This window comes from Penicillium brevicompactum (genome assembly GCF_028827555.1).
Source record: "Penicillium brevicompactum strain IBT 35665 chromosome Unknown utg000005l_segment0_segment0, whole genome shotgun sequence".
In the NCBI taxonomy this organism is placed as follows: Eukaryota; Fungi; Ascomycota; class Eurotiomycetes; order Eurotiales; family Aspergillaceae; genus Penicillium; species Penicillium brevicompactum.
The window spans coordinates 4,670,828-4,696,566 of NW_026623208.1; the positions used below are offsets into that span (position 1 = coordinate 4,670,828).

Here is a 25,739-nt window from a genome sequence, read left to right on the forward strand (position 1 = left end):
GGTCCTGCCCATCTGACCATACACATGGCACTTGGTGAAGAACGTCCCACTTTTATACGCCGATCCCCGAGCTCAAGAGGAGCTGTAGCTGATGATCTTCCATCTCCTTGCCGCTTTGCACAAGCGCCATTTAATTGAATTGAAACCCTGGACGAAGCGAGGTTGACAGCTCCCGTGAACCGTGGGGCACCTCGGCATAGCGAGATGTTCCAGCAAACTCATGCGAAGAGTTTGGATGGCGTAGCTCGAGATCGATTGTCTCACAATCACACCAGGTTCCAGCGCAGCTCTATGCAATGAATACACTAACAATCACTGCCGCATATTGGCCTGTTGGTCCAGTGATCTGGCTATCGCGGGCCTGACTTGTGCACCAACTAACTACGTTGCATTGTTTGGTCCCACCTTTGGTACTAGTAGTACAACAATGATCGATCGATGGAGACAGGTCATTCTGGGCTTTGTCTAGACCGACAACAACAGACCACGGATGTACGGAGTACAAGCGACGACCAGTTGATCTTTGATCTCTCATCGGCTCTTTATGGAGTAAAATGACATTTCAGAATGTTCATAATAAATTCGCCACGCATGAATTTGAAATTCGGAGTGACTTACCATTTGACTACACTTGACTTTCCACCCCCAAAGGATTGCAAATTGAGCCTACCAATTGATGAGATGAAGGTTCGCAGATCAACGCTATATGAACTAAACATTCTGGTGCTGCAACATGATCCCGAAATCCCACAACTCCGTGCCTTCCTTCTCTCTCACATTCCCTCAGTGCCGAAGCACCTTTCACACCTGGGCAGTGGTTTTTCAGGTGCCGCCGGTTAACTCGCCTTGGGGTAAGCGTCTTTTAGACTATTCAACTGAGCGCCCAACGGCTTGTAAGCTGTGTCGATGCGAGCGGAGCATGAAGGGGAAATCTCCTTGATTCGAGACGTGTAGTTCTATATAAAGGATCAGTAGACTCCGTTAACAAGGTATGAAGTTTACCTACCACCAAAGACTGTTCGGCTGCCAGAATATATCCGTGCATCTTCACGGCATTGTCGTCATTTCCATTCTGCTGGTAGAACTTCAATCCATCGGCCACATGGAGGAATCGTAACTGCGAATGCGAAAACTGATCGTGTTGAAAGGTTGAGATGTCAGAAACATTTCCAATTGTACAATCAATACAGACGAAGAATTTATGTTCAGTGTACTCACGTGCTCATAAGCATCACAGATATTGAGCTGGTCTGTCGGTGTCACATTGGCATTGCATTGCAAATCCTGGTTGAGATGATTTGTTTGAGTCAGGTAGTTATTGTAGATCGGCTGGAAGACACTTGGTTAGATCATATTTCCGACAGGCCAGCTTGAGCACGAAAAACCACTCACACCAGACGGGTCTATATTGTTGTTGTTCGTGTCAACCAGTAGTTGCATCTTGTCGGCCAGATACTGAACTGCTGACAGTGAGAGAACAACATCGTCTGCGGTGCATATTCTCTGGGCACAGGAAAAGCCAATCATGGCAAAAAGGCCACATAGCTTCATGATAGTCTTCATAGTGACGGAAATTGGTAGAGAAGATGGGACTTGCTTCAGATTGAGAGGAAGAACTCTGGGTGGAAGGAATAAAATAATCAGGGCTGCAGCGTCTTCATATAAAATGCAATTCATCAAGGTGTCACAGGTCTGTTGGTACAGCTTTCTGGAAAGAACTACAGGGTCATGGCTCTGAGTATCTTCAATGCATGTGGTAAGTAAAATCATGGATAAAAAGCTCTGGTCAGGTCCATTATTGGCTGGAAAACATATCATCCTATATGGTTGATCCGTTACTCCGACCTCGTTACGCCATTTCCTGGGTCATGCCATAGCTTCAGAAAGATTTGAATTGACGCGGCCACAATTCATGGATCTTCTGCATTCTCTGTCCTATCACTAGAGCAGCTCGCTGGTGATTCTTCATAACAGTTCCTTGATCACTCAATCTGGGCACAGCTCGCTGTCAGATTAAAGAAAATCAAGCCAGAACATATTAGGCAGACACCCCGCAAAGATACCCCACGGGGCTTGGAAGTCGCCCCAGTCAGTATATTGGGCCTTGGGGACAAGCGACGCATGGTTACCCAGTCATGCTCTTTCCACCACCGTTACTCTGTATTGCTCTTCTCCTTTCCTCCGGTAGTTCCGCCCCATAGAATTAGTCGACTTTTTTGTTCACATCTTGCTTACTCGGCAGTTCTGTTACAAGTCTCGAGTACGTATCAAGTTGCGTTGAAAATTGATTGGCTTTGGCCTTGGAAAATTTGTAAGACCGTATGACACTTTTCCTGAAAGCCATCCCTGATCCTACTGCAAGTGTAGTCATATTGAGCTAGCATATTGGATTCCAGTTTACATAACGAGTTTTGAGATGAATTTTGATCCATTCGGCCTGTGTAAACATCTTCGTTTCATAATATTGATTCCCGTGTGGTGCATGTCAATCAAAGCCAACCCAGGTGCTGGTCCGCACGCCAACAAACTTTGGGCCAGCTTTAGGCTACACCAAGACTAGGATACTTCCAGTTAGCTTTGTTACAGTACTTCTATCTACTATGATAAGCCATGTTCCCGGAGAAAGTTCCCTGGGCTCTATCTTGTGCCCCAGGAAGCCTTCAACAAACCGCATGATCCCGTTTGGTCTGTGATTCATTATCAGCCCCAAAGAATGTTGATTCTCCTCCAGCCAGTGGCTTGGGGTGGAATAGTCTCAGGACTTTCATTTGCAAGCTGAAGGAATCCGCGAATTGGAATCTCATCCAACGGAACAAGCCGAGTCTTTTGCCAAAACTTGTAGCCGAAATATAGAATGAAGATTAAGGGAATGTTGAAATAGGATGACACAAAGGTCTCCGGACTCCAGTTTCCATCAATGAAAACGTAGAAACCACCGGTAATCAAGATGATGACGAACCCAACCAGAGCTATCCATGCTGCATATGGCTGGAATGGGCTCTTCCAAGGAAGCTCCGCGCGGTCGATGTTTTGCTTCTTGCAGCCGTAATAGAATCGGAGATAAATGATCTCGATGTTGATCCAGTGCACCAGTGAAGCGGCAGAGACCAGTTCTTGAAGCCAATCAAACACGACAGAAGCTGCGGACGAAAGTGTCATATATCCTAAAGCCAGGAAAGATCCCACAGCAGCGACTGATAGCCAAGGGACTCCAAAGCGGTTAAGACGAGTCAGAACTTTTGGGGCATGGCCCTCTTGAGCGAGACCGTACAGTGTCCTAGTTCCCACAAGCATTGCTATTTCTATATTAGAATATTTGCTGCGGCTGAAAGAAGAATACTTTTACTCACCAGAGTTTCCAGCGCTCCATGCACTTGTCACAACAACGGCATTGATGATTGAAGGAACCACCTTGATACCGACATTGGTGGCCGCAATCGCGAAAGGGGACGCCCCGGCATCCCCAGAGTCAGATAACAGTCCTTTGTCGTTAGATGCAACTATCAAGCCCATCATGAAGATAGTGATCATATAGAAGATCAAGATCCTCCAGAAAACTCTTTGGGCAGCTTTGGGGATGTTGTAGCGGGGGTTCTGCGTCTCAGCTGCGGCAACTGAGATATTCTCCACGTTGGAAAACGCATAAGCGGCGCTGCTCAGAACTCGCCAGAATCCTAGGAACTGTCCCCATGAGCCCGGTATGCCGAGAAATTGGACAAATGGTCCAGGATTGTGCCAAAACCGGAATCCCATGGTATAGCCCTGTGGGCCAGCGCCAGAGGTTATGCAGATACTCTGAGGGATAGTTCAGCAAATGGCCTTTCAATGGGAAATAGAAGAATTTACCATGATATTCACGCCAATGATCAGCGCAATCTTCATCATCGCAAATATGAACTCCAGTTCGCCATAAATACTGACCAAGAGCATATTGGTCAGAACCAGAAGTCCTCCCAGAACACTGATCCAAACGGCGTGGTTAATGTCAGACCAGAAGTCTATGATCACAGCACAAGCGACCATCTCTGCCGGCAATAATATTGCATTTGCATAGACACTGTTCCAGCCCTGAGCAAACGAGAGCGCAGGATCGACGAACCATTCGGCATGTCGTATGATTCCACCTGAAAGAGGTGCCAATGCACTCAACTCAGCCACAGAGAAAACCACACAGCAGATGAGCATTCCCACAAGGGCATATGCTATCAACATGCTGAGTGGGCCACCCCTTGCTAGCGACTTTCCCGTTGCGAGAAAGAGGCCAGTGCCAATTGTACCGGCCAAAGCTATCATTTGAATATGTCGCTGTTTCAGGCCTCTCTTTCTATTGTCAAGCTCCGAGATGACTGCCTGGGTTTTGGAGTTATCTTCTCCCATTGGAGTACCCTTAAGGTAATCCCTCTGTTCATCTTCGCGATTGGTGATCTCATCATTGTGCTCTGGGTCTTGAACACTACTCTCCATGGCGGAAGAAGAAAACCTCAAGCAGATGGGAGACGAGAGGTGCGTATGGCAATAGAGTTGGATATAAAGGGTCGGTGAGAAATACGCAGTATCCTTGTTGGTGCAGGAAGGAGAGGCTAGGGGGAGAATCCAAAGCCAACTAACTGCCTGGGTGCAAGCAAGTTAGAATAAACAAGCGATTTGAATGAATTCCGGGAAGACTTCAACTGTTGACTCACGAATAATCATCTCGCTAATTTACTTTGGACTACTCCGTATCTATCTGCTATCTTTAATCTGGCGCTCGGACGCGATCAGCCCTGTGAGCACCGAAATCGGGACCACTCAGGCGGGGTATGTCACACTTGATATCGAATCCTTCGACCGGGGAGTGAAACTCGTCTTCCGGAGGTAGACCATGCCACACTGTTTAGGTGTCAATCAACATACAAAACCCTTGGAACCAACCTTGGAAACAACGTAGACCAACACCCACTCCATACTCCCCACGGAGTACCATGTCATCTTGATTGATCTCCTCTTTCCTTTCATTTCTCGTCTCTCACGATCTACACTGACTTATAATTCGTTTAATTTTCTCAGACTCTCAAGGTTGGAGGTATGCGGGTGCATTCGCAATTTTTCATCTTCATTTCTCTCAATTGAGCGAATATAAACAACCTTGATCATATTGAACGAGTCCCGGTGTCCTCATCTTACTAAATGTTCAATTTATAGATGTTAACTATATACAGGAAAAAACACGCGAAGAATTGATATCAAGTCTCAAACACCAGATGGGGTATTCCAAGATCACTCGCCGCAAGACTCCGTGTCTCGCTTCTAGCGCCCGCTTTCTCCGACTCCCTTTTGGGTAGTCATGACTCGGTTGAGGCTGTAGGACTTGATGAAAAAGCTGGTCATGAAAATCAACCCACAAATACCACAGCAGAAAGCCCATACAACTTTCAAGCTATCAGCATAAGCTTCTCTCAGATGATCCTTCGTTGGGACATCTACCATGGCTTGGATCATCTGCACGGCACTTGCTGCCTCGCCGCTGTACTTTTCCGCACTAGATCGCAAATCCGGATACGTCAAGAGATTACTCTTCATGCGATTCTGGAAGATGACACCACCAATGGCCACTCCGATCGACTGGCCGAATCCTCTGAAGAAAGTCGACATGGCAACTGCAATAGCCAGGTTTTCTGGTGTTGCCGCAGCTTGGACTGCTAGTGGAACAGATGGAAGTACCATTCCGACCCCGACTCCAGGGATCAGATTCACACATATCCATTTGGCAGTGGAGGCCTCCGCGTCGAGGAGGTACATCAGACCGGTCCCGAGGGTGGAGATGCCCCATCCAATGCAAATGGCCCAGTAGTAGTTGCCAAGTCTGCTTATAAACAAGCCTACCACAACCGCACTTGGGGCCAGAGTGAAGGTCTCCGGGAATAGAGCAACTCCAGACATGATGGGCTTGAAACCTTTGACTGCTTCGTAGTAAATCGGCAGGAAGTACAGAATGCACCAAACGACAAGACCGACCACAAGGTATCCGGCGAAGGCGATCAAGGATGTTCTGTTTTGAAATATCGCCGGTGGAATCATTGGGTTTTTGGCAAATCGGGACTCGTAAACTGCAAACAGGCATAACCCGACGGCGCCGATTACCAAAGGAGCGACTGTGTGCCACGAGTTCCAGCTGTAAAGAACTCCTCCCCAGGTCAGAGGAACGAGGAAGGATGTAGTGCTCGGAATAAAGAGTAAAATTCCCCAAAAGTCGATCTTGCGTATCTGATCGCGGCAAGAGATTTTGTTGGACTGGAACTTCGAAGACCACGCCACTAGGGCCGTACCAATGGCAATCAAAGGAAAGTTGAGATAAAATATCCAGCGCTGGATCAAATCAGTACATTTTTTTACTTCATATCGCCTTGAAGAATCACATACCCACGTAGACTTTTCAGCGAAACATCCTCCAATCACAGGTCCAGTGACTGTACCCAGACTCCATATAGCGCTGAGCATACCGAAATATTTAGCTCGATTGGCAAGTGGCACTATATCAGCGATTACTATACTAGTAAGCGTGATGATGCCACCTCCCCCTACACCTTGTAGAGATCGGCCGATGAGCATATGAGTGTAGTCATTCGCAACTCCAGCCACGATGGCCCCGATCAAAAACCACAGGATCGCGACCAAGATCAATGGCTTACGTCCAAATAAGTCTGAGAATGACGAAAACAATGGCTGAAAGACTACTCCGTGAAGTGTGGTCAGTGTGCATACTAGTCCCGTTGAGTTTTGGGGTCATACCTGCAGAGCAAAGTGTGAACGATGTTCCTGTCCAGAACGCTTCTGTTGCAGAGCCACCTAGCTCTCGAGACATTGTCTATGGTATGCCATGTTAATTGATGGCTGCTGTGCGTACATCGTATGATGACATACCGGTAGGGCCACTGATATCGATGTTCCATCTAATGCGGCCATCAAACTTAGAGATGCGAGCGCCAATAGAATCAGCTTCTCTTCCTTGGAGAGAAAATTTTCATGACCGTCATCAAGACCGGTGACCGTGATCACAGTTTCATCTTTCTCGTCCTCGTTGCGATGTCTAGCTTGAAGCTCCATCTCCTCGGGGTCGCTTTGTTTTGTTTTTCGCCACATGATACCCGATTCTTGCGATTTGAAATTGAAGCAAGTGAAGAGGTAATGCCCGTTCAAAAAAACAGTGTACTCCGTACTCCGTACTGGTATGGAGTACGAAGTACTTGGCGGGGGCATAGATTTGTTATGCCCGCGTGGATCCTGATTTGGGACATGTCGGCCTAGCAAGGTCTATTCAAGCTGCGATGCTATTAGCTTGGCCCTTGCATGGGACCTGCATGATGTTCGCTGAATAAAGAATCCTCGCTGGTCATCGTTCTGTGTCAGCTCCGCTTCAAACAGCATCAGGGGGACAAGCCTCAACTTACGGAGTATGGAGTACTGAAACCCCGGTTTTGTTTGGGCACTCCCTTGCATGGAGCCAAGGCCATGGAACGTATTAGCGAGTGACCTGTCATGTTATTCCAACGTCGGATGTTTCATTGCATGCCCAGGTGAGCCTTGGCAAATTCCAAGACCAATTTCAACCCTCCCCTGAAGTTCTCATGCGGTCTACGGGGCATTTGTGACAATGTCATGTCCTAGCAAGGCCAATGTACGGAGTATTGTTATATTCATTGTGCTTCCGCATCCGGTAAGCATCTCCAAGTATATGTGCTTCCAAGGTTGATACATCAAAAATCAGTCTATCACGCTTTTCTTGTCCGCCCAACTAGGCTGGATAGTCCGACACACAGCCTCATAATCCTGGAAGCGTTGCGAGTTCTCCACCAAACCAGGGGTTGTCCAGAACATGGTCCAGTTACTATCTACTAACTTCCAAGTGCCCGAGGAGCGCTCGAAATACCATTTATTGACGGGGTTATCCATGCGACTGCGCCAGCATACCCCATCGGGGAAACATGTGCGCACCATCGCATTGAATACCACATCAGCGACACCACCCGCTCCCTGGCTGCGCTTGAGCACAGCGAATTTATCCAAATAGGGGACCATGCGAGCTGTGCTCGCTTCACTTCCATCGTCCGGTACTCCGGGTGGTGTTTCCCACGTGAGAATAGCACCGCCTTCGTACTCGCCGGCGACAATTACGCCGGCGATACGGTCGTTCACACGGTCAAGATAATTTTGTACGTCTAGTTTTCGATCGAAAGAATCTTCGATTAGAGTGACTAGACGCGGAAGGTCGATGGACGGGTCATTGAGACCAAGCCGGGGCTGTATATGCGCTTTCCAGGGTTTTGTGTAGGGATTTGGGAGGATGGTGAGAGGCATTCCGCGCTTGACGAATGTTGTGTGAGAAGTGAGCGGGCTGAAGGCATTGGGAATGCCGTTACTTGAAGCGCCACGCCGACCTGGGGGTAATGAGGAGGAGAGAAGAGGTTTATCTGTCAAGAGATTGTGGATAAGGGGGTTGCGTTGTCGGCGCGTTCCAACGGCCGATAGGTCGGAAACGGCCATCTGAGTCGCACTGGCGGAATGAGATACCTCCTTTGGAGAGGTGATAATTCCCGATGATGCCGATGGAAGCATCGCCAGGGCTTGCTGGGTAAATCGGAGGTTTGCAAGATGACCATCAAGTGCGCTCTCTGTCACGCCGACGCCGGAAAGTTGATCAAGTTTTGCAGGCTGGGCAGGTGAAAATACCTCTTGGTTGACGAACTTCGAGATTGGGTTGCTTTCTAAGGTTGGAAGGGCAGCTTGAGTTTTCACTTGGTTTGCGAGGTCACTGTCGTGTTCACAGGCCGAGTCTCGTGCTTGTACGAGCTCCTCCTTGATTTGTTCGAACTCCTGCTCCATGTTGATGAAGACATGGGATGATTGGGGGCCCTTGAACGCTGGTATTCCTCCAAGTGCATCGAGAACAATGACACGATCCAGTGAGACCTCTTTCTGAAGAGCAGTTATTCTTTCGACGGTGATTGCCGGATCCTCATCTGGGTCTGGGTTCAGTGACAGTCCAGCAAACTCTTTTGTTAGTGCAAGCGCAGCGTCATTGGCAGACACCGGGACGGCTCGCGGGTTGTCTTCATTGTATGCGATAGGGGGGACAAGAACCACATGGCCGTCCCGAAGTGCGCTCAAGAGTACTTTACGGGAGAGAACCGTGGGCTGAAGTGATGCGTTTGCGGAAATCGACAAGGCCGAGTCTAGACGAAAAGACTTGGAGTCAGGCTGCCCATCCACTGCCGCAGAAATCCGATTTGCCTGCTCGATGGCTGTTTGTCGCACAGCTGCACCATCCAAGTTTCCAGGATCGACCACCACACAGCATGCCATGCCTAGCCTCACGAGCTGCGACAAGGTCTTGGCCACGCCATTGATCACGGCATCATCAAGAAGCTGTGGTGTGGTGATCTTGATCAGGGCCAAGTGTAGCCTTTCGGGTATGTCTTGTGCTTTTGGGGGCTGGAGTTGTATCTTGTCGAAAGACAGGGCTGTCGTAGACGGCCCTTGAAGCACCATAAAAAGAGCCAAGGTTCACACCTAGTGGCAGGGATTCCGATGCGGATTCTTTCGGAGCTTCGGGTGGGGGGTCTTGGCTCGGGTTGGCAGGGCTTGCTTTAAGCCGAGCTAGGTATGACTTGGCTTCGCGCTTGGTCGATGCCGAGCTCAGTAAGCTGAGGAAGAATTCCTAATCCCCCAAATATGCCAATTAGTATAGATCCTCTGTAACCAGGATTCTGCCACTCACCCGGTCCAATAACTTCTCCTTTGCCCGGTGACCAAGGCGGTCTTGGCTCTCGCTACTGCCGGAGAATTCGGCAATCTGCTGGGACCGGCGAGGGAGGGACTGTGCCGGGCGCACCGTAGTCGGGTCACTGGGGCGAGAGACATGTTGCTGTGCGTCGGTCAGTGATGAGTGTTCAACCAGCCATGGGAGCAAATACCTTAGCCAGCGAGGACTTGGCCGTTCGAGACCAGCTCAATGTTCGGCTCATAGCGACTACCAATGCCTCGAGCAAAAGGTTCACGGAGGACGAAGAGTGTGAGTCAAGAACAAAAAAAGAAAATAATGACGCGGTGGTTCACCGCCTGTCGATCCCCGAGATTGATAAGAGACATATTTTGTGTCCAATGCCCACACACTCTGCTGTCTTGAGGCTTTTTGATGTTGAGTGACACGTCAATATATCGCTCAGAAACACTCTCTGCGGAGTAGATGATGTGCATATGCACCTGTGACGGTAAAAAAATTCAATCTTATTCACCTCTACCCCGTACAGCTAGATACCCAGTGTAACCATTGTCTTCCCAAGTTCTTACTTACAGTCGAAGCTCCCAGCTACGGACTACTAGTCCACAACCTCAGCATAAAATTGTCTACTGGCAGCCTGACTAGCTAGTTTCACATAATAGCGTTATAATGACTCGGGTGTGAAAGACCTCTAGGCGCACATAGCTCAATCTACAAGGATCTGAGTGGATCCGGGGGTATCGCCTGCAGAGACACTATAGATTTTACGGGACCAAAAGTACAAGTAGTATATCATGATCAGTGTTTCTCCTTGGTTCTCTGTGATATCTGTGGCTTTTGAAGATGCTCATGATTCCTTCCCAAGGTTGACTTCTTAGACCGCTTTGGGTACGAGGTCACGCTACCGAGGGGTACATGGTAGATTACGGGCAAAATGGCGAGATTGCAGTACTGATAGGTACCCTCTACTTTATCGGCAGAGTTCCCCGCCACTCAAAAGTTCCTCCTCCCACTATTGTGTGTCTTCTTCAGGAACGAGAATATCTTGAGCAAATCTTGGAACTATACTGCTCTGACCGTTCAGACAGAACTTGATACAGGTAAGCGCACGGTGTTGCCCCCTTCGGTCCCTTTCCGGTCGCACCCTTGCGCACACACTTGTCGCAAATTCTATTTGTGAATTACCATCTCGAGACGCTCCCTTCTCAAGCACAAAAGGTTACTGTTCGAATTGACCTTTCTAAAGTTGTTCGCTCAGCCTGAATAGCAACCTGATTACTTGCATGAGGCTAATCCCCACCGTTCTAGATTCGCATCCCTCGATCTCCACGCCACCAAACTTGGGTCACCTGCCCTTCAATTGCCCGCGGGTAGTCTATAGTCTCACCTTCGATTTCGAATCCAACCACTTGCAACCTCTTGTAAGCCTACTTCGCAACCGCCAATCATGTCCGATCAGAGCGAGTACCCCTCCGAGTCCATGCCCGGCCAAGATAACGGTCTCCGGCCACTCTCCAATGCCGAAGATCTGTCTCTCGGCAACAACAGCGATTTGGCTCGTATCATGAACCGTGCGGGTATCGCACTTCCCAACGGCTTCCCGCTGGACGACGATGACGATGACGATGAAGAATTGGAGCAAGAATACGTATCCGTCGATCAGGACGAGCACGATTACCCATACTGGTTCCGCCGCCCTCACACCCACAACCGCACAAAATTGGATGAGCTGCATCCCTTTGTTCAATTGCTGTCTGCTTCCAATGTCGATGACTGCGTGAAGGTGGAAAACGCTTTCCCAGAGCCGGAACGTTGCTCTTATGATAAGGTATGCCCTTGCGACCCATGCAAAAGCACTAGGTCGATTATCGACGGTGCAATTGATATTGAGATGCAATGAGCTGTGCTAATTCGGGTCTTTCTGATAGTTCGTCTACCGTCTGACCAGATGTCCCGAGCTGAGCCTCGGTCTCTTTACTCTTCCCCTACTCGCAGAGGGAGAGACCAAGCCCCGCCCAATCCTTGTCGGACATATCATTGCTACTCGCACCTCAGAGCCGTCTGTGACTGATCGCTCCATGCGACTTCCCGCAAACTGGGAGAGCGAGCGCTGGTCTTTCGAGGACGGACAGGCCGTTGGTCACGAAGAGGGAGGCAGCACCATTGCCATCCACTCTCTTGCTGTGGAGCCAGAGCACCAGGGCAAGCAAGTCGGAAGCACTCTGATGAAGTCTTACATTCACCGCATTCGTGAGGCCCAGATTGCCGACCGTATTGCTATCATCGCACATGAACACCTGGTTCCTTTCTATGAATCATTCGGCTTCGAGTCTCGTGGACCTAGCAAGTGCCAGTTTGGCGGTGGTGGCTGGGTTGATTTGGTATGTTGTAATCCGTCATGAACAAATACACTTACTAACCTGGAATCAGATCTTGGAGTTTGGTCCTGAGCCCGTGGAGGATTAAAGCAAAAAGCCAAACAAAAAAAAACAAAAAAAAAAGACTTCTTGTGTTCTTTTGCATCTTTCTACGGCGTGGACCACGTTAAACCACTTGGGGTTCTCCCCGTTATACACGTTCACGTCTTGTCTCATCTGGTGTCTCCTACGGGGTTCGAGAAAAGCAACGGAGTTTCTTCGGAAGGGATAGTGGTCAATGATTTTCGTATTATACACTTGGGGTGGAAACGGCTGGGTATCCCGCATCACAGTTTGTGTACCATAGTTGACGGCAATGCCACGTATGGTGTTGAATTATGACAAGTCCTCTCAATAGCTATTACTATATCAACATAGCAAATCAAAATTGAAAAGTCTCGAATTTGCACTGGCCGATCTTAGACTCTCTATGGTCACGTGATTTGCCTGCTTGTTCTTCGCCATCCAATCCCCGTCCCCGCAACCGTCTCCCGCCCGGCAGAAAAAAAGAACGGCAACAATTTTTTCGCGGAGAAAAACCCACTCTATCAACAACTTCACACCCGGGATTACTTGAAGAGTCAGGATTTGTTTGACTCGTGACAGTGCCCATCATGAAGACTACGTGGAAGGATGTGAGTTATACTCCAGGATTTTTCGCTCTACCTCATCGAGGCCAACCGCTGACTTGTTTTCACCGCTTGATAGATTGCGCCTGTGCCCACACACCAGGAATTCCTGGATATTGTCCTGAGTCGTACTCAGCGTCAGCTGCCCACACAGATCCGTGCTGGTTTCAAGATCAGTCGTATCAGAGGTACGATCCCCGTTATTTCGCTCTTAAATATGAGCACGAGAGTCGCAGAGAGAAAAAAAAGTTATCGCGGTTATCGATAAAGGCACAATCGCTGATTGAAATTTCACCACTCAGGCTTCTACACCAGAAAGGTCAAGTACACCCAGGAGACTTTCTGTGAAAAGTTCCAGCACATTCTCGATGGATTCCCTCGTTTGGTCGATATCCATCCTTTCCGTAAGTTTTACCACTGCGATCGCAGCCGCTCGGGTGGGGTCTAATATCTTCCAGACAAGGATTTGATGAACACTCTTTACGATGCCGACCACTTCCGTATTGCCCTTGGTCAAGTTTCGACCGCCAAGCACTTGATTGAAACCGTTTCTCGCGATTACGTCCGTCTGATCAAGTATGCGCAGTCTCTGTTCCAGTGCAAGCAGCTTAAGAAGGCCGCCCTCGGTCGTATGGCCACCATCACCCGCCGTCTCAAGGACCCTCTCGTGTACTTGGAGCAGGTTCGCCAGCACTTGGGTCGTCTCCCCTCCATCGACCCCAACACTCGTACTCTCCTGATCTGTGGATACCCCAACGTCGGAAAGTCGAGTTTCCTACGCAACATCACCCGCGCGGATGTCGATGTTCAGCCCTACGCTTTCACCACCAAGAGTCTGTTCGTTGGTCACTTCGACTACAAGTACCTTCGTTTCCAGGCCATTGATACCCCTGGAATTCTGGACCACCCTCTCGAGGAGATGAACACCATTGAAATGCAGTCTATCACCGCTGTTGCCCATCTCCGCTCCGCCATTCTCTACTTCATGGATCTTTCCGAGCAGTGTGGGTACTCTGTCGGTGACCAGATCAAGCTTTTCCACAGCATTAAGCCCCTCTTCGCCAACAAGATTGTGTACATCGTTGTCAACAAGATCGATGTCCGCCGTCCCGAAGATCTGGAGCCTGAGTACCAAGAGCAGCTCCAGGAGATCCTCAAGGCCGAGGATGTTGAGATGCTGCAGGTTTCTTGCACCACCACCGAAGGTGTGAGCGCCGTCAAGAACGCCGCTTGTGACAAGCTCCTTGCTGAGCGTGTTGCCCAGAAGCTCAAGTCTGGCTCCGCCTCTGCTAACCCCAGCGGCCGTCTCGGCGATGTCCTCTCCCGTATCCACGTTGCCCAGCCTATGGGCGGTGTCCGTGAGACCTTCATTCCCGAGGCCGTCAAGAACCTCTCCAAATACGACAAGAACGACCCCAACCGCCGGAGATTGGAGCGCGACCTCGAGGAGGAGAACGGTGGTGCTGGTGTTTACAGCTTCGATATGCAGCGCGACTACCAGCTTGCCGACAAGGACTGGAACCACGACAAGATCCCCGAGGTGTGGAACGGCAAGAACATCTACGACTTCGTGGACCCCGATATCGAGTCCAAGCTTGCTGCTCTCGAGGAGGAAGAGGAGAAGCTCGAGGCGGATGGATACTACGACTCCGACGAGAGCGTGGAGGACGCCGAGGATGCGGACAACCGCATGAAGGCCGATCTCATCCGCGAGAAGCGTGTGCTCATGCGCAACGACGCCAAGATGCGCAAGTCTCTCAAGAACCGCGCTCAAATCCCCCGCAGCGCCAAGGCCAAGAAGCTCTCCGAGTTGACTCGTGGTCTGGACTCCGCTGGTTACGACAAGGATGCTGCTGGCTCCCGTGTCCGTAAGCAGACCGACGCCCGCAGCAGCCGCCCCATCACCCGTGAGCCCACTGCCAACCTCGAGGTCGACGCCGACGCCATGGACGTCGACGACAACCCACACAAGGCCCTTGCCCGTGCTAAGAGCCGCGCCCGCAAATACCCCGTTACCGATCGTCTCAACGACGGTATCACCAATGGTAACCACGGTGTCACCAGCTTCACCAACCGTGACAAGGCTGAGCGTATGCTCAAGCTTGGCCAGAAGAAGATGCAACGCAATGCTCGTGCTGGTGAAGCTGATCGTCACACAACTGTTTCCCTCGCCAAGCACTTGGTATGTTCCATCCTGACTTTTTTCTTATCTATCAATACTAACCTTCATCTCTAGTTCTCCGGAAAGCGTGGTATGGGTAAGACCGACCGTCGTTAAAAGGCCAACTGCTTACGCAGTCGACACGGATGCGACGAAACCCATTCCTAATCATAGTCCATTGGTTTCGATACCGGGTGCAAAATGGTGTTGGGCGTTTGTTTTCTTGTTTTCGAGTCTCGTTCCAATGTTTGACGCGCATTTCTGGTTTCCACGACTGTTTGCCGTGGGATCTTTGCCAGTAACGATTTGTGGTTGTTTTCGTCAATAGGACATAAAAAAGTTCCTGACATGATCTCAGCATATACCAATACAGATGACATACATATTGGATCCACCTGAATGTTGGTATTCAGGGTCTTTCCTATTATTAAGCGATCTCTCGCACCCCAGGTCTCTAGTCCCCATTCCCCCGGTCCCCAGCTCTGGAGGTGCATGTCCCACGTACTTAGCATAGAACCTTATCCGTCCGGTTGGTTCTCAAGTGGGTGGATCCGGGGTGTTCTCACCGGTGGCACGTCCGGCATAGATCGTAGGTGGTGCGTGCTGGGCAAGGTTGACACGTGCTGCTCACCGAACATTGGAAAGGGGATGCATTGAATAGGCAACCGAAAGGACAAGGATGCCCAGCAGAGCCAAGCCATCATTCCCTGGGCTTACATCTGGGCACTGGTGGACCAGGCCATTTATGCACGACCTCAGGAAGACATGAAGGCATTAGGTATTCTATCCTCGACCTCGAGACTTCTCATGTCAACCTTGTTAGAGGCTCCAATCTTGGAAGGCTGAAACTCGGAATATAAGATTGTAACTTAGCATGATGTATATCCGGACTCCATCAGACTATGAAATCTTGAAATGGATTCCAAAATTAGACACGAGTCCATTCATGCCTAGCCAAAGTCCTTATCTCGGAACTGAAGTGATTGGGCGAGCTCAGCGCAAGTGTCTGACCCTTCAGTATAACCTCCGGTCTAATTCCAAGGACCTTGGAACGAAAGATTCATGAATATCCGTGGATATCCATGGATATCCAGGTCTTTCAAGCTCTTGTGCCTTACGTCGAGTGATCATACGCAGACTCCTTTTAACATTCACCCGTTTCCAAGGTCAAACTGATCACTGCTACGGAACATATTAATCGTCCAATGAATCCCTGAAATATACATGACCAAGATACCATCATGGGGGAGGCGTGGCCAGGTGCCGAGCCGCAAGGATTGCCTCGATATACGTAATCTTAGAACGAGTGAGTTTGCTTAGGTTATTGCAGAAGTTTTGAACAATGCAACAATGCAATGGACTGACTCAATCTTTTGATAAGAACATCCAATTGCTACCCTGATCGTATGATACGATCTGGCCGCTCGTCGATTCGATTCTAGTCACATGTTTCCAGCACAGCATGCACGTACTGTAGCACAATAGCAAACAGCCATTTGGAAGACTGAAAGATGACAGGGAAAATATTTAAGCGTTCGCAGCAACAAAAGCGCCTGTAATTTCTGATGGGACATGGATCCCCGCTTACGCCCTCCAACGCCCGCACCCCCAACGCTCTTAATAACCTTTTGACTGCCAATGCCCTCAATACCACAGGGTAGAGATGGACCGAGCGCAAGCGCAGTCCGGATTCTAAACCAAACTGGAACCAAAGTGCTACCCCAATGCCTTGTCTCCAGGTGGGACAATGCACCATGTGTCGGCCCTCAGCCGAGTGCCGGGGGACAACGTGACGGCATTTTACATTGAGAGACAAGGAGCGGGATTTCATTGCGCTGGACAATGGATGCCTTGCTATCCCGTGCCATGGGGCAGACGGGTTTCATAGGGGAAAGTGGGTTGAAGAAGATGGGGTTTCCTATTTGGGACGTTGTTTAAGTGGCACACGTCAGAGCATCTGCAGAGACCCTCTTTCGACCTGGGATTGATAGACCTACTCCGTACATCCATGGATATATGTAATCACGTTGTGAGCTGGAAGTGGTTCTGTTAATTTGCTACCTACTTCTTGTATGATCTAGATTGATTGTCTATTTTCGATGCCCATAATTTGCTTGGGAGTTGTCCCAGTGCCCAGACGGTAGTTGAACATCGGTTCTAAGATTTTGCGATGTACATTTATGTGTGTAGCACAACTGCGAGGTCTAGAGTTTTGTTTGATAAAATTTTATTGTGAACAAAACTATTGAATGTCAATTTCTTAGCTTCCGATTATTATCCGTAGGGCGAAAGTACGACGTGGCCCCGGGGGTTTGCATGGGTTAAGAAAAATCAGCATCGCATAGATGCCGAGCACTGAAAGTCAATTGGAACGCCGTTATTCTCCTATTTTCCAGTTTGCCCAAGGGAGTTTAGCGATGGGGATCCACAGCAGAATTTCCCTGCCCGCGTACGAATAATGTGGTCTGATGCCCTAGCGGCCGGACAGAGTTTTTCGCGCAGATCAAGGGGTGAGACGTTTCCGTAACAAGGGGTGGCCGCGAACAATAAACACCTGGGGTGTTGACAGAATTATAATTGGAATATGTACAGAGTAAACAATTGAATTGAATGTTATTGCAGCAACAGGTCAATGTGTTATTTCTACTCCGTACTACAGTGCGTGAAAACTAGCATTCGGGGTGGCTGAGTTGCCGACGACGGCGATCCCGAGTCGGGATGTCACTTCGGCTCGGCCAAGCGTCGGGATAAAGAGCGCAAATTAGCTACATATCGGTGTGCCGATTCAGCAAAGTGGATATCGGACAAGACCAACAGATCGGAAATCTCTGCGCGGGAGTCGACCGAAACCTCACCGGAGAGTGGGTCTGCCTGTTCACCGTACACTTGCAGCATTTTTCTGTTCCCACCGTTTCGAGAGACTGTTATCTTGGAGGATATAAATGGAACTTGATCCCTCTGGTGTGTTCAGCTCATGATGTCCGTCAGTTATGCCGTAGAAACGTTCAAAATATCCCTTGCCAGGTGGCTATCAAACAGGCCGGTTCGAGTAGTGTCCAAGACAATCCCGATGACCCACTTGCGGACAGGGTTATTTTAATGTTATTTTTAAATGATTTTTGTCATCATTTCCCATGGGATTTCCTTTTCAGAGATTTCCAAGCGTTCACCTTCTCTCTTGGGAACCCACCCGGTTTCAGTTGCCATTGTATTGTTTCCGTGCCCATTGGCATTCAATGTGTCAAAGATTCTAGTAACGTAGTCCTCTTCCACGAAAATACATCGGCATTTACGGCACGATCACCAGGTCTTGCATACTCTAACCAAATTTGATATGCGTGATTATTCATGGCCGAGGAAGTGTGAGGGTCACAGCTACGTAGCAGGATCCGTTTAGCCGTCAAATCCTCAACCGATCTAGTAAACCACGGACTGTCTTGGCCAGGCACTGGATTCTCATTCGCGGACTAGCTCAATGCCGTAGCCTTCTAGAAAATGGCAAGAAGGTCTGGTGATCGTGTCTTGTTTTCATGTACCAACTAGACATATCCGTACACACGAGACATCCCTTGCTTGAGAAGCAATTGGGAACGTGAACAGAACCGTCAAGAATGTTTCCAGAAAAGCAACAGATCGACACCAATCTAGGAGTGTATAGAGAGAGTGTGTAAATAGACAAATTACCGTTTCCGGGCTCACGTGGACAGAGCATTCCCCCATTCTTCTCCACCAAAAGCGAACCCTCCAAACACGGAGTACATTACGCTAAAAATCTTTGCCCATGGAGTCCCGTAAATTTCCCATACCCCATTTCGGCTAATGTGGGACACTCGATCCGGGCCCCCAGTCTTTTACTGTATACTGTGCAGAGTCTGCTAGACTATTTAGTCCCTGCCTGGTTCGTCCGTGTTTCCCTTTCTTTTTCTTTTCTTTCTCCCATCTTACTTTATTTCTTCTTGTGTCACCCAATTCCCTATATCTTTCATTGTGATAGTGGGTCATCATGGGTGTCTCTTCATTCATGTCCAAGATGAAGCCCACTGCGGCGGAATCTCAGGTCTCTTCTCAAACTGCTACTCCTGCTCGTGCCGACTCTACTAGTGTGGAGAAGGACAACCTCACTCTCGATGACAGCCCTGTCAAGTATCTCACATGGCGTTCCTTCATCCTCGGCCTGTGTGTCTCCATGGGTGGTTTCATTTTCGGATACTCTACTGGTAGGTGTCACACCAAACAAGGCGGCAATGCAACGCTAACCTCCATCCAGGTCAGATCTCGGGTTTCACTACCATGCCCGACTTCAAGGAGCGTTTCGCTGAGAAAACTGCTACCGGTGAATATGCCTTCAGTAACGTCCGCAATGGTCTCATTGTCGGTCTGGTACGTCACCCTTCGGGATTCCCACATGCCGTCCTACTGTGACTAACCTTGGAACAGCTCTCTATCGGTACTATGGTTGGTGCCCTGGTTGCTGCTCCCATCGCGGACCGTATCGGCCGCAAGCTGTCTATCTCCTTCTGGGCTCTTATCCACATCGTCGGAATTGTCATCCAGATTGCTACCCAGAATGCCTGGTACCAGGTGGCCATCGGTCGTCTGGTCGCCGGTCTCGGTGTCGGTGCTCTCTCCAGTGTCGTCCCCATGTACCAGTCCGAGTCTGCCCCCCCGTCAGGTCCGTGGTGCCATGGTCAGCGCTTTCCAGCTGTTCGTCGCCTTCGGTATCTTCATCTCCTACGTCGTCAACTACGGTACCTCCACCCTCGGTGATGACCCTGCTTCATGGCGCATTACCATGGGTATCGGATTCGCCTGGCCCCTGATCCTCGGTGTCGGTACCCTCTTCCTTCCCGAGTCCCCCCCGTTACGCCTACCGCCACGGCCGCACTGAGGAGGCTCGTGAGGTCATGTGCAAGCTCTACGGTGTGCCCTCCAACCACCGTGTCGTCGCTCAGGAGATGTCCGACATGAAGACCAAGCTCGAGGAGGAGATCGCCAACGGTGACGCTCCCTGGCAGGAGGTCTTCACCGGTCCTCGCATGCTCTACCGTATTCTGCTCGGCATTGCCCTGCAGTCCCTCCAGCAGCTTACCGGTGCCAACTTCATCTTCTACTACGGAACCAGTATCTTCAACGGTATCGGTCTCAGCAACTCCTACGTTACCTCCATCATTCTGGGTGTTGTCAACTTCGGTATGACCCTCCCCGGTCTCTACATCGTCGAGCACTACGGACGCCGCAAGTGTCTGATGTACGGTGGCGCCTGGATGTTCATTTGCTTCATGATCTGGGCCTCCGTCGGCCACGAGATCCTGCACGACGACCCCTCCAACCACGCTGCCGGTATCGTCATGATTCTCTTCACCTGTCTCTTCATTGTCGGCTTCGCTACCACCTGGGGTCCCATCGTCTGGGCCATCTGTGGTGAGATGTACCCCTTCAAGTACCGCGCTGTCTGCATGGGTGTTGCCACTGCCGCCAACTGGACCTGGAACTTCCTCATCTCCTTCTTCACCCCCTTCATTAACAACAACATCGACTTCCGTTACGGTTACGTCTTCGCTGCTTGCTGCTTCCTCGCTGTCCTCGTTGTCTTCTTCTTCGTCAACGAGACCCAGGGCCGGACCCTTGAGGAGGTCGACACCATGTACGTCCTCCACGTCAAGCCCTGGAAGTCCGCCGACTGGGTTGCTCCCGAGGGTATTGTCGCCGATCTCCACGGCCCCAGCCCCCTGGATGGCCCCAAGCACGGCGAGGCCGGCGCTGGCGAGCACCAGCACCATGACAACACTGCCGAGATTCGGGAAGAGTAAGCCGCTTTGGCTGAAAGGATGGTGTTAAATCGCATCTCGCTTCTTGTTGCTTGTTTTCTTTTTTTATCAGAAATTCTGTGTGCATAATTACGACTCTACTCTTACTTCAGTCTCCACCATATCCCTTACGGAGACTATGATCTAATCGCATGCAAAGCGTTGCTCAAGCTTATTTAGCTATTGACTATCTATTTATTCCTATCCCTTCATCCTTCCCCAGTAATTCCAACACAATCAATAATCTCAGATCTACTGGTTTTCAAATTTCATTCCAGCACCCTTCCTCACAGCCCCATAAACAGCAGCCAAATCCCCCTTCTCTCCCCGTTCCGCCTTAACATCCTGCAACAGCGAATCCGTAACCTCCACATTCCTCATCCTCAATCCCCCCTCCCCAGCAACATCCGCAGCATGTCTAAGATCCTTCCGCGCCAGATCAACCGCAAACAACGGCTCCTCCCGTCGGTAATAATCCCCACTATCCATCCTCTCCGCATAACTCGAAAAAGGCCCAGGCGCAAACAACCCCAGCCACTCCTTAAACGGCTCAACCCCCAACCCAGACGCCTCAGCCGCAACCATCGACTCAGCCAATACACCCACAGTATTCAAAATAAACGTATTGCCTAACACCTTAAGCATCCCAGCCCTCCCAACATCAATATCACCACCAGTCCCAGCAGAAAGATCAAGCGTCTTCTTCGCGACCACGCCGTCGAAAAACGGCCTCGCCTTTTCAATCCCGCTCCGTCGGCCTGCGGGTACCATAATCAATTGTCCTGCGTCTGCCATGTTCGGCGCACCGAAGACGGGACACGCTACGAACTCGGCGCCGCGCGCATGGAAGTTTGATTCCGTTTTGCGGGATGTGTCTGGGTGGACGGTTGAGCAGTCGATGAAGGTCTTGCTGCTTAGATCTGTTGGTTGGGAGAGGATGTTGGTGACTACTGCGTCGAGGGCTGTGTCGTCGCCAACGCATATGAAGATCAGGTCTGATTGATTGATTGCTGTTGGGAGGTCGACGGCTTTGGCGTTTGGGGATAGGGCTGTAGCATGGGCTTCTGCTCGGGCTAGGGTGCGGTTGTATAGGAGGAGAGGACCGGTTTGGGGGCCTTTATGGGCGATGTTGCGGGTCATGCCCTGGGTTGGGGTTGTTAGTTGGGATTGGGGGATTTGGGTTGGTGGTGGCTTACTCGGCCGATGTTGCCGAGGCCTATCCATGCAACGCGTGGTCCGGACATTTTGAAGAGGTTTGGATTTGTGTAGATTGTTCAATTGAAGAGTCAATTGAAGAGGAGGGATGCTTGTAAGGTGAAGGGAGTTTATGAAGTCACACAGTGTGGGGCAAACGTGGGGTAGGCAGAGGTCTTATCCGGGAGTGTGTTTGGATTTGGAGTATACGAGTTTCGATGTAGTGCCGTTTATAGCGGTGGATGTAGGAAGTAATAACTGGAATTACTCACTCTATCTTGACCTCTAGCTTCGGGTTCGGCATTGGTTGACTAGAAATCAATAAGCAGTGAGTCATTAAGGCCGAAGTCCGACAGCCTCGTCTCCACATCGTGCTTCATGTCGGACATTCCGAGTCTCAGTCCATTCTGCTTTCTTCAACAGGTCGAACTTGAGTCTCTTTTGCGACCCTCATTGATCACTCTCCTGTTGTTCATCTCGGCTGGCCTCCAGAAGCTCAATGATTTTCTCACAAGCAATCACCCGTCCTTCTCCCAAGTTCCCCATTATTTCCTGGGCCTTCAAGAACATGTTCACAGACTCATCGCTGGCAATCACTCGTACCAAAGCATCACCCAGCTCCGCACCATCGATATGTGGTGCAGCAGATCTATTGCCCCAGACCCCAATGCCCAACCACTCAGCACGAGTAGCGAAATCATAGGTATCGAACCAGACAGGGAGCACGACATGGGGAACACCAGCTCTAAGCACAGCGTCAGCAAAGAAAACAATCAGCCAAGCAAATAAAATAAACTCACTGGATAGCCTCGTGAAACGAGTTCGATCCACCATGGTGCACCATGCAAAGGATATTCCCGCTCTGCAGAATCGAAATCGGATCCGGCAACCAATCCATAATCTTAACCTGACCAGAATCAATATTCTCACGAATACCGCTCAAGGCATCCTCATCGCACTCAACAGAGCCCATGGCCGAACTACTCTGCAGTTTCCAGAGGACCTGGATCCACTGGCGACGCTGGAGTAACACACGAATACCCTCCGCGAATTGAATTGTGCGCTGTGTATCCCAGATCAAACCGGAGCCCAGGTTCACAAGTACGGTTGGTCTCTGAGCCAACCAGAGCGCCAACCCGGGGTCCTGCTCTTCGATCGGCTTGCAGGGTCGCAGAATAGGTCCACAGCAGGTAATGTTTGCTGAAATCTTGCAAGGGAAGTCTGTCTCTGGGAGAGAAGTGATGATGGATGGCACGGAGGTTGTGGCTGGTGGATAGCGGCCTGGAATACCGTGTGCGTTGCGAGCTTCTGAGACATCCTTCAGGCGACGGGAGGTCACTAGGCTGAGGATCAAGCGGAAAGCTAGGTAGATGTTGGGTAGGACCTGGCTCCATGGGAGGGGGAACGGGAACCCGGAGTTCAATCTGCGGAGAGTTAGTACTTTTGGACAAACCTAGGCATTGCAATGTACCATTTGGGTTACACGAGACAACGGGGGAAAGCTTACTGGGGATATTTCCACGGCTTGGTCAGTCGGAGAGTAGGGATATGTTCAAGTAAAGTGTTCGGTCCCAGGAAGCAGTGATTGACTTTGCTGACGGAGCAGGCATCGATGGCGGGCTGAAGAAGCAAGTCGACGACGATCAGATTGGGCTTCACCTCATCAATCACTTTGATGCAGCTGTCATAGACCGTGAGGTAGTCTTCAGAATTCCACATAGAGGCGATGAGGGGTAGCTGGTTCGAGTACACGTTGACTGCAGCGCGGACGCCATAGCCTGGCTTCACGCCCATGAAGCTGTCGTGGGTGAAGTTCTGTCGAACGGCTTCGACACAAGTTGGACCCTCCAGCGCATGAAATGTTGCAGTCTCTGAATTGGTGGCACATTCTCCAGCATATGTATTGAGCTCCTTGATCTTCCCTTCCAGAATGGGAAACGAGGCAATGTGGATGTCGTATCCAGAGCGCAGAAGCATCTCGTGAGCCACGGCTAGTTGGACATTGGACTGGCCGGGTTCCGAGTTGGTGAGGATCAAGACGGTTTGAGTCTCCATCGTGAAACAGTGTAAACACTCAGGTTCCAATGGTAGTTGATGATGAAAGAATCAGCAAGCAAAAGCAAAAGAGGCAAGGAGAGAGAAGAGGCAAGAGGAGGAAGAAGAAGAAGAGGAGGAGGAAGAAGAGGAGGAAGAAGAGGAGGAAGAAGAGGAGGAAGAAGAGGAGGGACAAGAGCGAGCGAGAGCAAAGAGCCCAGAAGCTGCCCACAATGACTTTGATTTTGCGACTAAAAGAAAACTTCTATCTGGGACAAGCTACAGCCTAGACTTCTCAACAATCGCAACATCCTGGAAAGGCAATCCAAGATACTGCCACATGAATGCGAATCTATCCAAGTAAGTAACTAATGCCTCACCACAAATAGACAGAACATACCTATCACTCCCAAAGAAAGGCTCTTCTTTGCCCTCTGAGTTGCGCACCCAGAACCAAGGCGCACCGTAAGCACCCTTATCCAATGCGGTCTGGGTATTAGCAGTAAGAGCCTGCTTGTATTCTGGACTCGATGCCGCTTCAAAAATTTGCCTGATGTCCGAGTCAGAGTACCCATTGCTCTGGAACAATTTGGCCAGTTGCTCTGGCTTGCTGATGTCAATGCTCTTGTAGAACATCCACTCCCACAAGGTAAGGAAGGTGGCTTCAAACTTCTCTTGCGAGAATTGTTTCTTAATATAGATCATACATCTTTGGGGCTAGTCATCTGTCAGTTTCCAATAAACTGAAACTGTCAGGGGGAAAACGTACCATGATCGATAGGATTGGGAAGAACTCCGGCGTTTTGATCGGCGGCACACCAAAGTACCTACATGCGCGCTCAGAGTCGAACTTGGAATAGTCTGCCTTGGCAGGTAGTGTCCAAGGGGGTTTATTTCCTTGTCTTATCGTCAATTTCCTGGGTATCGTTCTCATGGCTGATTGATCATACATACCGGAGCCGACATTGATGCCGCCCAGAAAGACAGGGTGGAATCTGGGTTGCAGTTAGTGTAAGTGAACAGAAGAGAGCGGTATGCATACTCGACTTCGATACCGTGCGACTCAAGAGCTTTGCGATTCTTTCGTAGATATAAAGTTGCATAGTATGAGTATGGAGACACTGGGGAGTTCCGAAGTTAGCGAATGGGGTTTGACCACCAGGGGGTGGCTTACCGCAGTCAACGTATGCGTCAATCTTGCCAGGCATGACGGTGGGATTCTGCATATACTGTCTAGTTCGAGATCACGAATACGGTCAGAATGACTGAGGATTAGTTTATCAAGGGCTGGGGGGTATATAATGAAGGTCGAAGGTCGGGGCCGAGGTGGAGCTGGGCCGAGGGATGATGAGTGATCAATTTTCCCGACGCAGCAGGCGTGGACGCAACATCAGCCGTGCAGAGGTACAATGACTTTTGGATTATGATTATGAGATGCTTTTTTATATACAAAAGTTAAACAGAGCGCTAATGCTTTTATGCAAGTATGTGGACTGCCACATAATATGAAGGCGTCCAGATTGACGCGGGTTGGCGTCCGGTGCCAATTTGAGGGCCCGACGGCGCCGTGTGCATCAGAAACCCAGCTCAGATGTGAAAGAAGACGGTGTTCACCGAGCTAACGACGCGATTTAGAGCTTGGCTTCTCATCGACATCGTATTATGGGTAACAAAGTCACTCCCTAACTCTTTTAGCCGCATCATGCCAATACACTGCAGGTGCCGTAGCGGATGGAGTAT

The 25,739-nt window shown here is 50.0% G+C and overlaps 10 protein-coding genes across 10 annotated transcripts; 3 read left to right on the top strand and 7 right to left on the bottom strand.

Annotated features, from left to right (window-relative positions):
• Positions 1 to 836: 836 nt before the first annotated feature.
• Positions 837 to 1,563, bottom strand: N7506_007634 (uncharacterized protein; the record flags this gene model as incomplete). Its single annotated transcript, XM_056956927.1, has 4 exons — positions 837 to 956; positions 1,007 to 1,132; positions 1,219 to 1,329; positions 1,393 to 1,563. The coding sequence occupies 4 exons, from the start codon at positions 1,561 to 1,563 to the stop codon at positions 837 to 839; spliced, it is 528 nt and encodes a 175-aa protein (XP_056811261.1).
• A 1,137-nt stretch (positions 1,564 to 2,700) lies between these two features.
• On the bottom strand, positions 2,701 to 4,464 carry N7506_007635 (Amino acid/polyamine transporter I; the record flags this gene model as incomplete). Its single annotated transcript, XM_056956928.1, has 3 exons — positions 2,701 to 3,296; positions 3,351 to 3,795; positions 3,847 to 4,464. The coding sequence occupies 3 exons, from the start codon at positions 4,462 to 4,464 to the stop codon at positions 2,701 to 2,703; spliced, it is 1,659 nt and encodes a 552-aa protein (XP_056811262.1).
• An 822-nt stretch (positions 4,465 to 5,286) lies between these two features.
• On the bottom strand, positions 5,287 to 7,119 carry N7506_007636 (MDR family MFS transporter; the record flags this gene model as incomplete). The annotated part of the gene is made up of 4 exons (XM_056956929.1): positions 5,287 to 6,345; positions 6,400 to 6,710; positions 6,769 to 6,844; positions 6,901 to 7,119. 4 exons carry the CDS (start codon positions 7,117 to 7,119, stop codon positions 5,287 to 5,289), a joined length of 1,665 nt encoding a protein of 554 aa, XP_056811263.1.
• A 621-nt stretch (positions 7,120 to 7,740) lies between these two features.
• On the bottom strand, positions 7,741 to 10,001 carry arg2 (acetyl-CoA:L-glutamate N-acetyltransferase; the record flags this gene model as incomplete). Its single annotated transcript, XM_056956930.1, has 4 exons — positions 7,741 to 9,512; positions 9,547 to 9,694; positions 9,755 to 9,901; positions 9,951 to 10,001. The coding sequence occupies 4 exons, from the start codon at positions 9,999 to 10,001 to the stop codon at positions 7,741 to 7,743; spliced, it is 2,118 nt and encodes a 705-aa protein (XP_056811264.1).
• Positions 10,002 to 11,204: 1,203 nt separating this feature from the next.
• On the top strand, positions 11,205 to 12,223 carry N7506_007638 (polyamine acetyltransferase; the record flags this gene model as incomplete). The annotated part of the gene is made up of 3 exons (XM_056956931.1): positions 11,205 to 11,585; positions 11,686 to 12,138; positions 12,188 to 12,223. 3 exons carry the CDS (start codon positions 11,205 to 11,207, stop codon positions 12,221 to 12,223), a joined length of 870 nt encoding a protein of 289 aa, XP_056811265.1.
• A 565-nt stretch (positions 12,224 to 12,788) lies between these two features.
• N7506_007639 (putative GTPase NOG1) lies at positions 12,789 to 15,081 on the top strand (the record flags this gene model as incomplete). Its single annotated transcript, XM_056956932.1, has 5 exons — positions 12,789 to 12,809; positions 12,883 to 12,991; positions 13,106 to 13,207; positions 13,262 to 14,985; positions 15,040 to 15,081. The coding sequence occupies 5 exons, from the start codon at positions 12,789 to 12,791 to the stop codon at positions 15,079 to 15,081; spliced, it is 1,998 nt and encodes a 665-aa protein (XP_056811266.1).
• A 3,886-nt stretch (positions 15,082 to 18,967) lies between these two features.
• On the top strand, positions 18,968 to 20,774 carry N7506_007640 (Major facilitator superfamily domain general substrate transporter; the record flags this gene model as incomplete). The annotated part of the gene is made up of 3 exons (XM_056956933.1): positions 18,968 to 19,181; positions 19,232 to 19,344; positions 20,661 to 20,774. 3 exons carry the CDS (start codon positions 18,968 to 18,970, stop codon positions 20,772 to 20,774), a joined length of 441 nt encoding a protein of 146 aa, XP_056811267.1.
• A 249-nt stretch (positions 20,775 to 21,023) lies between these two features.
• Positions 21,024 to 22,015, bottom strand: N7506_007641 (NAD(P)-dependent oxidoreductase; the record flags this gene model as incomplete). The annotated part of the gene is made up of 2 exons (XM_056956934.1): positions 21,024 to 21,914; positions 21,968 to 22,015. The coding sequence occupies 2 exons, from the start codon at positions 22,013 to 22,015 to the stop codon at positions 21,024 to 21,026; spliced, it is 939 nt and encodes a 312-aa protein (XP_056811268.1).
• Positions 22,016 to 22,415: 400 nt separating this feature from the next.
• Positions 22,416 to 24,020, bottom strand: N7506_007642 (glycosyltransferase family 1 protein; the record flags this gene model as incomplete). Its single annotated transcript, XM_056956935.1, has 3 exons — positions 22,416 to 22,710; positions 22,766 to 23,389; positions 23,473 to 24,020. The coding sequence occupies 3 exons, from the start codon at positions 24,018 to 24,020 to the stop codon at positions 22,416 to 22,418; spliced, it is 1,467 nt and encodes a 488-aa protein (XP_056811269.1).
• A 258-nt stretch (positions 24,021 to 24,278) lies between these two features.
• On the bottom strand, positions 24,279 to 25,225 carry N7506_007643 (putative DSBA family oxidoreductase; the record flags this gene model as incomplete). The annotated part of the gene is made up of 6 exons (XM_056956936.1): positions 24,279 to 24,351; positions 24,400 to 24,716; positions 24,769 to 24,860; positions 24,954 to 24,994; positions 25,042 to 25,120; positions 25,174 to 25,225. 6 exons carry the CDS (start codon positions 25,223 to 25,225, stop codon positions 24,279 to 24,281), a joined length of 654 nt encoding a protein of 217 aa, XP_056811270.1.
• Positions 25,226 to 25,739: the final 514 nt, after the last annotated feature.